The sequence below is a fragment of the Myotis myotis genome, unplaced genomic scaffold (genome assembly GCF_014108235.1).
Source record: "Myotis myotis isolate mMyoMyo1 unplaced genomic scaffold, mMyoMyo1.p scaffold_m19_p_1, whole genome shotgun sequence".
NCBI classification, from domain to species: Eukaryota; Metazoa; Chordata; class Mammalia; order Chiroptera; family Vespertilionidae; genus Myotis; species Myotis myotis.
In genome coordinates, this window is record NW_023416313.1 from 163,030,988 (window position 1) to 163,046,989 (window position 16,002).

Genomic DNA, 16,002 nt, shown 5'->3' on the forward strand with positions numbered 1-16,002 from the left:
TTCATTCTCTCTGCACTCTGTCTTTTTCTAGGGTCTCCATTTTACGGTATTCTCCATTTTCATCATGGGCTTCTGCCTGGCTCTGGCATGGACACTCCTGATTGGGCCGTGGATACCCACTGGTGAGTACAGCTTGGAGGAGAACCATGGCTAGGAGCAGAGGAACCCAGCATCTTCTGGGCTTCTCCAAGGACAGACGCTGTATCACATTCATTTCTATGCCTGCTCCCTAACTAACACAGTAGCCTGCAGGTGCTCATCTCCAGCGTGTTGATTGTGCCTTCTTTTCATGTCAAGTATGGGGCCAGGACAGCAGCTCTGAGATCCTGTCCTTAGTCTGAGTGGGTGACCCTTTGGCTAATGAGAGTCCTTTTCTTTGCTCTGTTTTCTGAGTTGAGGAGAAGGGGAGACTCAGCCCTATGGCCTCCACCCCAGACCCCAAATAGAAAAAGATTGGTTAGACACAGAAGCAAATAAAGGATCTTGGGGTCAGATTGGACTGAATGCTGACTTCCTCAAAGGGAAGTCACCAATGTTCTAAAACAATATGATTAGGAAAAAAATCCACAAGAGTTTCATCTTGTTACCTTTGGCTTTGGATAGTCTCTTACTAGAATCTGAGGCAAGTCCCTATAGTCTGGGTCTCTGAGGAGGGAAGTGGGCTTAAGGTGCCACAAATTAGGTTAAAAGAGCAAGTCTGTGATCATCGGGGCGGGATGCAAGAACAAGGAGCAAAGAAAATCTGTGAAATGATCTGTTCTGGCTGGCAGCATAGCCTAGGGTCGGCAAACTGATTAGTCAACAGAGCCAAATATCAACAGTACAACAATTGAAATTTCTTTTGAGAGCCAAATTTTTTGAACTTATACTATATGTAGGTACATTGTTATTAACTTAATTAGGGTACTCCTAAGGCTTAGGAAGAGCTACACTCAAAGGGCCAAAGAGCCGCATGTGGCTCACGAGCCGCAGTTTGCCGACCACGGGCATAGGATGATGAGCCAGCCCCTGCAGCTTCTCCCTTGCCAGAGCTGCTCACATTTGCATTTCTTCCAACCTTATCTATGCCTTGGCCTTAGATTTTCCTTTTCTCTTGCCTCTAATTCCCAAGAGGCATTCTCCCCCATGCCCTCCCCAACAGCTCCCATCCCTTGTTCTGCCACAAGTTCATCTTATTTTAGAGATAGAATGTATGTGGCTGCCCTATTTCTGCCCCAAGTTGGGATCCTTAGTTGGGTTCTGCAGGGATGGAAAATTTTTCCCTTCATCCCTTCTTGATTCTTTGGCTTCTTTACCGTCCTAAGCTGAGGAATGGGATAGTGGTCTGGGGCATCAAAGGGGAGAAGGGAAATTTATAAGACAATAGGAAGAGCAGATATCTGGTTAGATGTTTGCCCTGCCATCCAGATCAAAAGTTATCTCTGGTATTAACCCTCTTTCTGGGCCAGGCCCCTACCTAATATTTTTTAGATGGTTGAGAAAAGGGTAGGTTTTTCTTGAGTCTGCTATATCTTGATTGTCTTCAGCTCAAAATAATCCACATGCCAAATTGACATATTTTGGGGTCACTTATTCTGTTCCTCCTCAGTTCTTTGCTCAAATATCAGGGCCTGAGTCATTTTTCCTCTCTGACCACCTGGTGTGTGTGTGTGTGTGTGTGTGTGTGTGTGTGTGTGTGTGAACTATGGGGCAGGAGAGTAGCTCTGAGATCCTGTCCTTGGTCTGAGTGGGGAGACAATCTGAGGAATAGGTCTCCCTCTGGCTAATGAGAGTCCTTTTCTTTGCTCTGTTCTCTGAGTTGAGGAGAGGGGGAGGCTCAGCGCTATGGCCTCCTCGTTTGGGGAAAGGAATCTGGCTGGTCATCTGATCTACTGACCAGAAGGACCCCTGCTATATTTCTGATTCTGGATCCTTCCCTCTGCCCCCATTGCCTGAGCTCTTCCCTCAGCAGCTGAGTACTCGCTCCCAAACCCTAGATTTTTGGAGCAAATAGGGTCAAGAGGAGGAATTATATGGGGGACATGTTGACCCCCAAAGAGAAGGGGGGCAAGGTTATCCACTTGACTATCAGTCCCTGATCCCACCCAAGAAACTGGAAAAAAGATCAAAACCACAGCTCTGTGGCCCACATCCTTGCCCTGGGCTCTGCTGAGCAGGAGAGGGTCAAGCCCCTGCCCCTGCCTGGGGATGGATCAGAGAATGACATGTCCTTTCCTGGGTGGGAGAGTGGCTTGCTCTTTGGGGGTGGCTGGCTGTTTGGGGGTGGCTAGCTCTTGCTCTGTGTGATGTCTTAAGGCTTGGAATGGCTGCTGTCCTGCCATGTCCCCCAGGGAGCTGAGGTGTGAGAGTGACAAAAGTCTCTTGCATCTCCTTCTCCATTGCCCCTGTTCTTCTGCTTCCTCTTTCTCTCTGAGGCCATCTGTCAGCACACTGCACATGGCTACCTGGCTACCATCCTGAAGTGCTCCCTGCCATATCTGACCCCCTTCCCCATAACAGCTTAAAGATTGGGCTTAAAAAAAAAAAAAGAAAGAAAGAAAAAGATTGGGCTTGAATTTGAACATCACCTTGCTCTGCTTGGCTCCCTCTGTACCCTACCCTACCTCCCACATCTGTGCTGGATGTCCACTTTCTGCTGACCCAAGTATCAGGCTCACAGGAAACAGATTCTGCAGGCCTGCCCATCCGCTCATGTACTGACTTGCCCAGCTGCCCCTTCCCTCCATCCTCACACAGGAGCTCAGAATGCTATTTCCTGGGAGGTGCAGCGATTTGATGGATGGTACAACAACCTCATGGAGCACAGATGGGGCAGCAAAGGTAAGTGAGAGTCAAATGAATACAGAGCCAAGGGTTAGGATGGTGCCCACTGCTTAGGGCAGCGGTTCTCAACCTGTGGGTCGCGACCCCTTTGGCGGTCGAACGACCCTTTCACAGGGGTCACCTAAGACCATCCTGCATATCAGATATTTACATTACGATTCATAACAGTAGCAACATTACAGTTATGAAGTAGCAACGAAAATAATTTTATGGTTGGGTCACAACATGAGGAACTGTATTTAAAGGGCCGGAAGGTTGAGAACCACTGGCTTAGGGGCAAGGACTGGCAGGCACCAGCAAAGGCTTATCCATTCCCAAGATTTTAAGATCTGTGGTATGGAGGAAGCCTGGGAGAGAGGTCAGAGAACCCCTCTGAGGATTGGTCCTTGTCTCTACCCATCCCATTGCAGGCTATCGGCTGCAGCGCCTGGTCCCAGCCACCTATGCAGATGGTGTGTACCAGCCCTTGGGAGAACCCTACCTGCCTAATCCCCGTGACGTCAGCAACATTGCCACAAGGGGCCCTGCAGGGCAGGCCTCCCTGCAGAACCGCACAGTACTGGGGGTCTTCTTCGGTAAGGGCCGCAACTTGTAGGGGATAGAGGCCAGGGGGGTCAGCTAGATGCCTCTATGTCTGAGGGCGACTCAGAGAATGAGGGAGAGAAATGTTGGAGGGTCAGAGAGACTGGGGAGAGAGATGGAGGGGCTGGCAATGTGGTGGGGTAGGGGTGGGAATAGAGGGTTAAAGTCTGGTTAGAAGAGGAATAAATGTGCCCCAGGTTGAGCTGTTGACGGGGCTGGGGGTAGAAGCAGGAGCATGAAAATAATCTGGTGGGGACTCTTGGTGGGATGCTCTTCTCACTCTTTGCCTCTGTGGCTCCTAAGACAGGCACAGTACAGGGTTCCTATCCTGGCAGGAGGGCTGGCAGGTGTTGAAATGGGGTTGCTAGGGCCTAGTGATGGGTTTGTTTGTTGGCAAACAGCAGGAATGCCGGGCTCCTGCTAGTTATTCCAAATGCCTACACCTGCTTCTCAGTGTCCACCAGGCCACCAGGGCTGGCGCGCCCTCTGGGCGGGCTGCTTCCAGCGATGTGTTGGAACCCATGCTGCCAGGCACACTCACTGGGCACCTCCCAGTTACCAAGGAGAGGGCCAAACTGTCAATGAAAACAGTTTGGACCAGGGTGTAACAAAGCTTTGGGAAGGAATGGGTGAGGTCAAGGCCGGGACTTGCCCATAATGGCTGTTGAGTCTTTTGCAGCTTGGGCCTGGGGGTGGGGGAACTAGCTACCTGGGGGAGAAAGGAGAGTGGGCTTCCCTGGCCCAGCGCCCCTCCTCTGTGTGCGAAGGCTACCACGTGCTCTCGGACCTGGTGAGCATAGAGAGACCTGGCTGCCCCGCGGAGTTCCTCAACATCCACATCCCACTCGGGGACCCCGTGTTCGACCCCAGCCGGCGCGGGGATGTGGTGCTGCCCTTCCAGAGGAGCCGCTGGGACCCCAAGACCGGGCAGAGCCCCAGCAACCCCAGGGACCCGGTGAGATGGGCAGGTGGCGGGGCAGGAGCTGGATCCTAGGCGGGTGGGGCTCTGGGCTCCGGGTCTGGCAGGGTCGTGTGCGGAGAGGATCCCCCTCCCCCAAGGCCCTGGCCCTGGGCCCCCCTTACCCGCCTCGACTACCCACTTGCTCACCTGTCAGACCAACGAGGTGACAGGCTGGCTGGACGGCAGCGCCATCTATGGCTCCTCGCACTCCTGGAGCGACGCGCTGCGGAGCTTCTCTGGGGGACAGCTGGCGTCGGGGGCCGACCCCGCCTTCCCCCGGGACGCGCAGGAGCCCCTGCTCATGTGGATCGCGCCCGACCCCGCCACGGGACAGCGCGGGGCCCGGGGGCTGTATGGTGAGGCCGCGGGGCGCCGGGCCGGCGGGAGAGCGGGGCGGGCTGGGGTCTGCGAGGTGGCGCTCCCCTGGGTCACACCCGCTCCTCTCCCTCCTGCGTCCCCCCGGCGGATGCAGCCTTCGGGGCAGAGCGAGGGAACCGCGAGCCCTTCCTGCAGGCGCTGGGCCTGCTCTGGTTCCGCTACCACAACCTGTGCGCGCAGAGGCTGGCCCGCGAGCACCCGCGCTGGGGGGACGAGGAGCTGTTCCAGCACGCGCGCAAGAGGGTCATTGCCACCTACCAGGTCAGTGCCACGGCCCTCCCGCCCCACCCTCCTGCCCTGGTCCACGGGACTCTGCTCCCCTGCAGAGCCCTCCATCCTTGAACACCGGCCACCCAGAAACACCCTTTACTGGGACAGCTGGCGACCTTTACTGGGACAGCTGGCGACCAGGACCGGGTGACCCGCCTTCCCTCGCTCGCAAGATCCCCTGCTCAGGTGGAGAGCTAAAGTCTAGGGATGACAGAGAGGCTAAGTGCCACTTACACAAGAGATTTAGCTGCCCTCCGCCCCCCGCCCCCGCAATCGCTTGTTTTTGTGGGAGAGGCCTCAGCTCCTCTCCCATTTGAGTTGCCTTTCCCATGACTGCCCCTGCCTGGTCGTCCTCTCCCACTTAAGCCTTCCCTGGCTCAGATCCCTCCTGGCCTGGCAGCTGGAGCATTCGCCCCACCTTTCCTCTCTCTTGACCCTCAGAACATTGCTCTGTATGAGTGGCTGCCCAGCTTCCTGCAGCAAACACCCCCAGAATATACAGGTGAGGGCATGGGGGGCACCTGTGTTGAGGGAGGTTGTGGTTAGGATCCATGGGTGGAAAGAAGACAGGTGGGTGCCTGTTATGGGAGGATGGAGGGTTCAGGAGTTTATTTCTCCTATTCCTCCCATGGGGCAGGGTACCGCCCTTTCCTGGACCCCAGCATCTCTCCAGAGTTCCTGGCAGCCTCTGAACAGTTCCTCTCCACCATGGTGCCCCCTGGCGTCTACATGAGGTAAAGGAGGGCTCAAGTGTGTGTTGGGAGGTGAGGGGGCGGCAGGCGGGGGTGGGATTGTCAATTGAGAAAATTGCCCTTTTGAGTCTTCAGGACAGGATTATCAGGGAACAGTGAACAAGGACGGGAAGAATAAAAACAATTGTTTAAAAAGATACATTATTGTGGTGTTTAAGCACTTTAGGTCCATTTTCCTGCAACTGGTGTAGCTCTTAATTCTCCAATTTAAGACTGGCTAATTGAGGCTCAGAGGCTGAGTCACAAAGCCTGTTGTGCTGAACTTGACACTACCCTGGGGGCATTTTTAGCTGTAAATACAGAACTTGGCGCTTATAAACCTTTTGGAGAAATTATAATAAAAATGTGAACCTGACCAGTGTGGCTGAGTGGTTGAGCATTGACCTATGAACCGGGAGGTCACGGTTCGATTCCCAATCAGGGCACATGCCTGGGTTGTGGGCTCAATCCCCAGTGTGGGGTGTGCAGAAGGCAGCCAATCAATGATTCCCTCTCATTATTGATGTTTCTATCTCTCTTCCTCTCCCTTCCTCCCTGAAATCAATAAAAATATATATTTTTTAAAATGTGTGAGAGCTGAAGAAAATATAGGCTCCAAAATAATAAAAAGGGGACTTTAAAAACAATTAATTAATTAAATGTATACAAAGCAAAGCATATCAGTTTATTTTTTTTTACAATTGCATTATATTTTTTGAAAATAATATATAAATTTATTAATAAATAACAGTAACAAAAGGATATGACAACAACAGAGGCATGATATAAAAACGACAAAAACATGATATGAAAACAACAAAAACATGATATAAAAACAACAGTGATGCAAACAATGACTGATAGAGTGATTAAACTTATTCTAATATCTCCCTGTACACCACATTAAGAGTGAAAACACTTTCATTGTGCTTGACTAATTTCCCTTGTGATGAAGTACTTAGAACTTTAACTGTAACATCACATGCTCTTCAAACTCGAGAGAAAGCAATATATAACTGACCATGTGCAAAAATGGGTTCAGGTAGGAACATGCCTACTCTGTCTAGAGTTTGTCCTTGTGATTTATTAATAGTCATCACAAATGCTGGCATCACGGGAAACCGTCATCGAATCAATTTAAATGGAAGGCCAGTGTCAGATGGGGACAAATTAACTCTTGGAATCAGAACAGCCTCTCCCTCTGCAGATCCTGTTAATACTTCAGCTTCGATAATGTTAGGTCATAATCTTTTGATAATAAATCTGGTACCATTACAAAGACCCCATTTACTATTGAGATTTCTGAATAGCATGATGATTGCACCCACTTTCAATTTTAATTTATGACACGGCATTCCCAAAGGAGTAATACTATTCAGAAATTCCACGGGGAAATTTTCCTTTGTTTCTTTGTTATGGGGTGAGGCCACAACATTAGTAACAAAGAAACAGAATTAAAACGTTATTGTGGGAAGCCACTACGGTGTTTTGGACAGGTTCAAGCCTTGGACTGATGAGAGGGCACACTCCTCTCATTGCCACATGCAAGTCCCTCCCAGCACAATTATAGCCAACAGCTGTAGTTGTGAGCTTGAAGCTATGGTCCGAACACATGGCCCCACGTGCCTGAGTGATGTGGGCTTGATAGAGTTCAGGTGCATGTAGTTGAGTAGGATTGAAACCCAGGAGAATGTATGTAAAGATCTTGGTCACGCCCTTACTTTGCCTCTTAGCATCTGCCAGGCAGGCTCACTCGGCCCGCAGGCTCACTTCACTCGGCTCGCAGGCTCACTCGCGTGGTATCATTAAGCACTCCCAGGGTTTGATTAAGTAATTAAGCTCAGGAGGCTCTTGATTCTTGAGATCCTCTAGTCTGCTGTTAGAACTCTGTATAATATTCTTTATTTCAGTCAGTGTATGCTTAATTTCCAGTTGGTCCTTTTTCATAACCTCGAGGGTCTCACTAGATTTCTTGAGGGTCTCACTAAATTTATCAGCAGTTTTGAGAAAATTCTTGAAAAACCTTATAAGTGTGGTTTTGAACTCTATATCCTGTAGTTTGCTTTCCTCCATTTCTGTCACTTGTGACCTGTTTCTTTGTCTCCACATTTTTTATGCTTTCCTGTGTTGATAGAGTGGCTTTCTGTGCTAGGTGTCCTATAGGGCCCAGTGGCTCGGCCTCCCCAATTATCTGAGGTGGACACTCTTGGTGCACCCCTTTGTGGGCTTTGTGTACAGTCTTGTAGTTAAGCCTTGATTGTTGTAGGCATCACTGGGCGGAATTGACCTCCAGGCCAATTGGCTGTGAGAATCAGCTGTGTCTATGGTGGGAGAACTGTGCTGAAGACACCCTTCTGGGGCAAGACTTGCTTCAGTGGGGCTTTGGTGCTCACTGAGTCTGCCCCCTGAGTGTGTCCCTTATGGATCTGAGGAGTTGTAATCTGGATGGTCCCACTCTGACCACTGGGTACACTGGCTCTTGGATCTCTAAGGAGGTGCTAATTTAGCCTCTGTCTGAGGCTACCCAGCAGGAGCTATGGAGGGATCTGCAGATTCCTCTTCTTTTCTTGGGGTTTGGAGGTGCCTAGATGAGGCCCAGCTGTGAAGCAATGCAAGCTGCTATGGGGCCTTGGGCCTTCTTTTGGATGTTCTGGGTCTCTCTGACCCAGCTGCAGTTTGTTAGGTAATTTTCAGACTACAAAGGGCCAGGCCTTTCATATGCAAAAGCCTCTGAGCACAGCTTGGGTGGGGCGGGGTCTCAGGGAAGCAACAGGGTGGAGCAAACAGCTATGGCTGATCCTCAGCCCTGCCCTAAGAGGTCCAGGGTCTCAGTGTCCCATGGTAATCGCTGCAAGCACCTCTGAGAGAAAGCCACCCTCAAGTTCTGCCCGATGCCAGACAGTCCATTTCTCCCCAGAGACTCACCCGGAACTGGAGTTCAGAGCAGTTGGGAGCTTGAGACTCCCTCCCAATTGAAAAAGACAACTGTGTCCTCAGTTGCCAGCCCTTTCCACATGTGCCTCCATCTCTCTGCACTTTACTTCCGCACCTCCTCTGAGTCTCAGTGTGCTTTTCTCTTTCCTTCTAGTTGTAGAATTTCCACTCAGCCAGCCTTCCTGTGGTTCTGGATGCTGTCCATTTTGTCTTTTAGTTGTATTTTTGAAGTGGTTGTGTGAGGCAGCAATTTCCGGTGTTTACCTATGCTGTCATCTTGGTTTCTCCATTGCCCCATTTTGCTTCCATTAAAAATGTCTGTGTATTTCCAACCCTCAGCAACCGGCTTCCACCAGCAGAGGCAGCCTGCGCCCTGGGCGAGGTTACCTCTGAGGAGACCAGGGGCCTGTGGCTGCGACAAAGGTGGTTGTGAGCACAGGGGCTGAGGTTGGGGCCACACAAAGGCTCCAGGGTCTTCACGGCCTGGCAGGCCACCCACGGGACCCAGCTCAGAGGGGAGGGACGCTGGTCTGGGCAGGGAGGGGCCCATATGCTGAGACGGCACCCCTAGGATCGCCCTGGCTAAGCCTGACTAGCTCACGCTGGCATTGACAAAGCCCCCTGGGCCACCGCATCAGCCCCCAAACAGGAGCAGATCTGCATTATAATTTAAAAAAATTTTTTTTTCTGGAACAATTTCTGTTGTTCCACTTATTTATGCATTTGCTGATTGTTTCTTTTATGTGCCCTGACCAGGAATCAAACTCACAACCTCAGCATATCAGGATGATGCTCTAACCAACTGAGCTACTGGGCCAAGGCTGGAACAATTTCTGGATATGGCTGATAATGGCCAAGGAATCATAGCAATTGAGTTATTCATAGACAAGTAATTTCAAAAGAACAATTATAAATTTGTTCAAAATGTATATGTACATGTGGAAAGAGAAAGAGAGTATAAGCAAACTCTATGGGTGCATTTTTAGATATTTGGTCTGATGTGGGAGAGGGACCTCCCCAAAAATCAGATTGTTCAGGACCTTCCCTGAACACATACCACCTCAGGGAAGCCATGGCCTGGCCCCTCGATACAGCCTGAGAGACCAGAGCTGATGCCTGACATTAAGACCCTGGGGTCTCAGTCACCACTCCCCTGCTCTTGCATTTCAGAAATGCCAGCTGCCACTTCCAGAGGGTCATCAATTGGAATTCAAGCGTCTCCAGAGCTCTCCGGGTCTGCAACAGCTATTGGAGCCGAGAGGTCAGAGCTGGGGACATATATGTGGGTGGGTATGTGTATTGTGTGTGTTTGTGTGTGTGTGTGTGTGTGCGTGCACACACACATACACAAGTGTTAGGGTATGTGGTGAAGGTGGGCAGTAGGGCTGAGACAGCCAGCAACTGGGATGGGCTGGGGTAGAGGAGGCAGCCTGGGGACCAAAGCCATCTCTCCTACCAGTGTCTGAGATGACCGGGTAGCTGTACATGGTCAAAAGTCAACCCTCTATTCTCACCTCAGGACTGTGCAAGTGTGGCTCTACATTTATTGCTTCCTCAAGGTTTTTCTTCTCCCTTGACAGCTCTGAGTCCCCTGTAAGCCTTGGAATACCCCAGTCATCCCAGCCCCCAAAGAAACTCTCCAATTAGACTTACCTAGGGCAGCAAATGAATATGTTTTTGTGGGTTGGAGGCAAGGAGAAGGGTGGTATTCTGAGAGATACCAGGTATAGTCTGTCCACCCAAACCAGGTCAGTATGGGTCAAGAGCATTGATCATTAATTTAAAGCAAACAAACTCAGAGTTCATAAGAGGGAAGTGAGGAGGGAGGAAAAGAGAGAAGAGGAAGGCATAGGATCAGAGTCATGGAGCTGAGTTTAGAGAGCTCAGTGTCCTCCTAATCCCTTTTTATTACTTTATTAATTTTATTTTATTATTTTTAAAATCTCTAATGCCCTTTTTAGTAAGGGGAGGACACTGAATTCAGAGGGATCCTATTACTTGCCCACAATCACACAGCTGGTTACCAAACAAAACAAGAACCAAGATCTATATTTTCTAGTGTCTTTGTCAACCATGATCTCAAGTCTGTTTCTAAAAATAGAAGAAATAATGAATAAATAACCAAAATAAAATAGAAGAAGTCGCCAAAACCGGTTTGGCTCAGTGGATAGAGCGTCGGCCTGCGGACTGAAAGGTCCCAGGTTCGATTCCGGTCAAGGGCATGTACCTGGGTTGCGGGCATATCCCCAGTAGGAGATGTGCAGGAGGCAGCTGATCGATGTTTCTCTCTCATCGATGTTTCTAACTCTCTATCTCTCTCCCTTCCTCTCTGTAAAAAATCAATAAAATATATTTTTTTAAAAAAATAGAAGAAATCAAGTATTTGGTCCCTTGTGCTCACGGAGACTTTTCTCCCTGAAAGGTCTGGTCAAGGGCTTTGGATGAGGACATCACTCACTGTGAGTGGTGAATCAACCTGTGGAAGAGGAATGGCCACCAGTTTGGGAGTGAACAGCAGGACTGAATAGAGAACGTAGACTATAGGTGGAGGGAGTCTGGCTGCCCAAATTCTGGCCCCATTAGCCACACTCGTCTCCTCTCCTCACTCCCCTAGCACCCAAACCTACAAAGAGCTGAAGATGTAGATGCGCTGCTACTGGGCATGGCCTCCCAGATTGCTGAACAAGAAGACCATGTGGTGGTTGAGGATGTGCAAGGTGAGGCCAAGACTGGCCTGTAGGCTGTGCACCCCTGGCCCCTGGGAGGAGGTTCAGCTGGAGCTCCAGAGCCAGGCCAGGCAGGGTATCCAGGGCTGGGAACCTGCGCTGTTTCACTGCTGAGAGAGCTTCTGACCTAATGGCCACAGCTCCCTCTGCACAGCTTATGTCCCAGGGGGCTGGTGGAAGCCTGGGGCATGGGCCAGAGGGGCTTTGATGTTGCTGAGCTCCCTGAGACTCTCTGCTGTCAAATTCACAGATTTCTGGCCTGGGCCACTGAAGTACTCCCGCACTGACCACTTGGCCAGCAGCCTGCAGCGGGGCCGGGACCTGGGCCTGCCCTCTTACACCAAGGCCAGGGAAGCACTGGGCCTGCCTCCCATTACCAGATGGCAGGACATCAACCCTGCACTCTCCCAGAGTCATGGCACCGTGAGGAGTGGCCGGGACCCAGAGGGCAGGGTGGGAGGGCCATGGGAACACTGGCCTGAGACACAGAAGATGGGCAGTGAGACCCGGGTACCAGAGACAAGCACCTGCTGAGAGGGGCAGGGCTCACCCACCTTGCTTTTCCCAGTATCACACATCAGGCTGTAGGTGACCAGGCCAGCAGGAGTTGGCTTTAGGCTCTGCAACTGTTTGTTGGGCATCTATTGCATGCCAAGCACTTAGTAGACGTTACCTCATTTACTCTTCCCCGATTCCCTGGGTGGGTAAAGAAGGTTCTTGACTCAGGAACAAGTCGTGCCTTCGCACACTGGTATTCAAGCTGCCTTAGGGGAGTCAGCTCTCACACCCTACGCTATCACCGCCAACAGACTAGTTTTAGCTCTTTAACATCTTGCTACAACAGGGTTTCTATAATTGATGACAGTGTTCTTGCCTTTGCCCTTTCTATTTTATAAAATTGTTGGAAAATAGAGAATTGAAAGACCAACAAAGATGTGATACGTGTGTGGGGCTTGTGAACTTTATAAAATCAACATCAAGATAAGAATCAGCGGGCATACCCAAAGTAGCAGATCTTTAGCTTCAATTGCACCTCATTGGGATTAAACTGGTCAAGTGCTTATTTACACTGTGAAGAAAAGAACTAAAGTAAAGGTGAGGTAGAATATGCTGCCCATATATTGTTGAAGGCTGTCTTTAAAATACAATGCATATGTAGGGATTTGATTTTTTAAACACTTCTTTAGATCTAAAAAATGGAAACCTTTTCTAACACATCATTCTACCATTTAACATTTGCACTGATTTGATTCTTGAACTTGTATACCTTTCCAAGAATAAGTTACGTAGGGGATTGGCCGCCTATTCTATTCCAACTTCATAAAATAGGCAGCTGAATCTGTGAGAGGATTCCCATAATGAGTGAACTTACGCAAAGCACTCAGAGCAGTGCCTGGGGCATACATAATAAGTGAGTTACTGTTACTGTCATTTATTATTATCCCTAAGGCTGATCCCTGGGAACCATCTCTTTGCCTGAGGGTGATGCCAGGTCCTTACACTCACTCCTGTCCCTTCTTGCCCCAGGTGCTGGAAGCCACCGCTGCTCTGTACAACCAGGACCTGTCCCTGCTGGAGTTGCTCCCCGGGGGGCTCCTGGAGAGCCACGGGAACCCCGGGCCCCTCTTCAGCACCATAGTCCTCGACCAGTTTGTGCGTCTGCGGGATGGTGACCGTTACTGGTTTGAGAACACCAGGAATGGGTAAGGCCTGCCTGGGTTCCCACCTCAGACTCCAGACCCTCTGCCTATAAGCAGCCCCCATGGGCCCTTGATTCCCAGCTGGCACTGTCCCCTCCCCAGTCCCTCTGGGGCTCTATCCTCATGTGGATCCCTGGGCCTGGGGCCTGCATCTCTCTCCCACTCTGAGAACACCCCACCTCTCTCACCCCCAGACTCTTCTCTGAGGAAGAGATCGCAGAGATCAGAAACACATCCCTCTGGGATGTTCTAGTGGCTGTCACCAACGTGGACCCCAGTGCCCTGCAGTCCAATGTCTTTTTCTGGCATGTGGGTGAGTGGCCAAGGGGTGCTTGCAGGGGCTTGGAGTCTGGAGTTTCTTTCCTCCTCAACCGTGGGTTTGGGTCAGTGTGGCTGGACAGTAGACTCCAAGGGGGGAGTGAACTGTGGTTGTGCCCTTGGGAACTTTGGATCTGGGCACCAAGGGTGCAATACAGCTACGTAGGTTCGCCTCTGCACAACTGCAGGTGCCCAAGTGAGGGCAGGCCTGGGACTCGGGGAGTCCTGGTAAGGAGACACATTCAGCTGGATGGGGCTGGGGGTGGGTGGGACACTAGGAGGGCTGAGTGTAGTGAAGATATCCCAACCCCACAGCAGTGACGACAGAAGGGTTCTGTGTGTGTGTGTGTGTGTGTGTGTGTGTGTGTGTGTGTACATGTGCATAGGAAGGAAAGATAGAGGTTGAGGTTCATTTTGGACCCCACTTGTTACCCAAGTAGGAAAACACCACATTCTTGGTATAATGGCAGGGACAATGGCAGGGGTAAGCAGCCTCCTCCCCTCTGGTACCCAGAGCCACCACCATTCCCCCTTTCTGCCACCCTAACCGCCTCAGTAATGCTGTGCCTGAGCCCCCAGGACTCTATCTTTCTCTGTCTCCCCAGGAGACCCCTGCCCACAGCCAGGACAACTCAGCACGGAGGGCCTGCCAGCCTGTGTTCCCCCTGTCATGCGGGACTACTTCAAGGGCAGTGGATTTGGCTTCGGGCTCACCATTGGGACCCTCTGCTGCTTCCCCCTGGGTAACAGTGATGGGCAGGGTGGGGTTGGGTAAGAGCGCAAGCTGGGAGTAGGGTTGGTTCCATCTGTGGCAACAAGCCATGTTCCTCTGGGCAGATGACAAAAACATCAGAGCAGGAGGAGACACAAGAGGTGTCTGACCTGCAGATAAGTTGGCACCAGGAAGAACTGCCCCCCTGTCCTCAGGGCCCAGATTGGTCAGGCGTCCCAGGAATCCACAATCCACAGCTATCTGCAGGAGCCTGGGCCTGCCAGAGGCAATGCCCTGCTGGAGAACCAGAGCTGGGATGTAGTTGCTGGGGCAGGGGCTTTGGACTTGTGTGTGGGTGGGCCAGCAGCCTGGCGGAGAGGGTCCAGCTCTAGCTGGGAGAGGACCTGAATGCTGGAAGCAGAGGAGGAGCCTGCACCGGCATCTTAGATGCTACCCAAACTCCCCATAGGATGCAAACCAGCTCCCGCCTCTCTGAAGGCAGCTTTATAATTTGAGAATGGACAGATCTAGGACTTGGGGAAAGCAGGGGTCTTGGCAAGGAAAGGAGTCTGGCAAAGGAGCCACTGATCTCCCCAGACCTCCCTCTGAGCATCCTACTGCCTCTGCCCTGCCAGTGAGCCTGCTTGTTGCCTGGATTGTTGCCCGGCTCCGGAAGAGAAATTTCAAGAAGCTCCAAGGCCAGAACTGCCAAAGCATTAAGTCTGAGAAGTTCGTGGAGGGCGTGGAAGGTAAGCCTGGGGCTGGCCATGGTGGTGAGAAGGAGGACTTGACTCAGGGCGACAGCCCCTTCCTCCACCTCAGCAGCCTCAGGAAAGGCCTCCTTTTTCTAGGCCTCCTGGCAGCCGGGCAGGGGGAAGGGCCACAGGGGCATTGGGTGGAAGTTGGTCCTGGAGTCCTCCCACCTCTGTAGTTCCTCCTAAAGGTCCCAGAGGGGATGAGATAGATTCATGGGGAGGAGTCACAGAACCTGGACTACATTTTACAGGGTTTCTGTGACTCACAAATTCCCAAGAACTGCTGCTTTGTGCATCTTAAACTGGAATGTCAAGCAACAGAGAAGTAATTAAGGAAGGTCTAGAGTCAGACTGACTGAGGATTGGAATCTTGATCCCACCACCTGGGCCTTAGGCAGATCTTTAAGTTTTCTAAACTTACTTTTCATTATCTGTAAAGTAGGAATAATAATAGCACTTACCTTATCGATTTATGAAGACTAAATGAATTCGCTCATGCAAAGTACTTGATGCCGTGTTGGGCACATGGTAAACACTCAGGAAATGGTAGCTATTCTTCTCATGGGACTATTGGGGAGGGGGTGTCCCTCAGGACCCAAGAAGAGGCAAGGAGCTGTGGGGGCCTTGATCTAACTCCAGCTCTGAGCTGGCCTTCTTCCTGTGGGTGTGCCTCGAGCAGGGCAGGCCCGGAGGCCCCAGCTGACCCAGCCCCGTCTCTCCCCAGCGTTGGAATGGCAGGGCCGCAAGGAGCCCTGCCGGCCTGTGCTTGTGCACCTGCAACCCGGGCAGGTCCGTGTCCTGGACGGCAGGCTCTCTGTGCTCCGCATCATCCAGCTGCGGCCCCTGCAGCAGGTCAACCTCATCCTTTCCAACAACCGTGGACACCGTACCCTGCTGCTCAAGATCCCCAAGGAGTATGACCTGGTATGGCCCTGCTGGCCCCTGGCTCCTCGTCCACCGACATGGCCAGCCAGGTGGAGGGAAAAGAGCACTGGGTCACACAGGGTTTCTGGCTTCTGGTTACTGGTTGTAGTACCTGATAGAGAGACTTGAGCACATCTGTCCTGCTCTGGACCTGCTGGATGTGATCTCCACAGTCCCCTATTCCTCTA

At 51.4% G+C, this 16,002-nt stretch overlaps 1 protein-coding gene across 3 annotated transcripts in view; it reads left to right on the forward strand.

The window, feature by feature from the left end:
• DUOX1 (dual oxidase 1) overlaps window positions 1-16,002 on the forward strand; it is a 39,823-nt gene that overhangs the window by 2,309 nt on the left and 21,512 nt on the right. For 2 of the 3 annotated variants that reach the window (XM_036300141.1, XM_036300149.1), the window contains exons 2-17: window positions 32-122; window positions 2,737-2,820; window positions 3,234-3,398; window positions 4,173-4,360; window positions 4,521-4,722; window positions 4,839-5,005; window positions 5,456-5,516; window positions 5,652-5,748; window positions 9,850-9,940; window positions 11,294-11,396; window positions 11,656-11,828; window positions 12,933-13,108; window positions 13,300-13,418; window positions 14,029-14,166; window positions 14,771-14,884; window positions 15,615-15,814. In XM_036300141.1, coding sequence (XP_036156034.1) covers window positions 65-122; window positions 2,737-2,820; window positions 3,234-3,398; window positions 4,173-4,360; window positions 4,521-4,722; window positions 4,839-5,005; window positions 5,456-5,516; window positions 5,652-5,748; window positions 9,850-9,940; window positions 11,294-11,396; window positions 11,656-11,828; window positions 12,933-13,108; window positions 13,300-13,418; window positions 14,029-14,166; window positions 14,771-14,884; window positions 15,615-15,814 — 2,136 coding nt within the window. In that variant the 5' untranslated portion in view covers window positions 32-64. The remainder of the gene's footprint in view (window positions 1-31; window positions 123-2,736; window positions 2,821-3,233; window positions 3,399-4,172; window positions 4,361-4,520; window positions 4,723-4,838; window positions 5,006-5,455; window positions 5,517-5,651; window positions 5,749-9,849; window positions 9,941-11,293; window positions 11,397-11,655; window positions 11,829-12,932; window positions 13,109-13,299; window positions 13,419-14,028; window positions 14,167-14,770; window positions 14,885-15,614; window positions 15,815-16,002) is intronic. The other variant, XM_036300157.1, reaches the window with a different exon arrangement.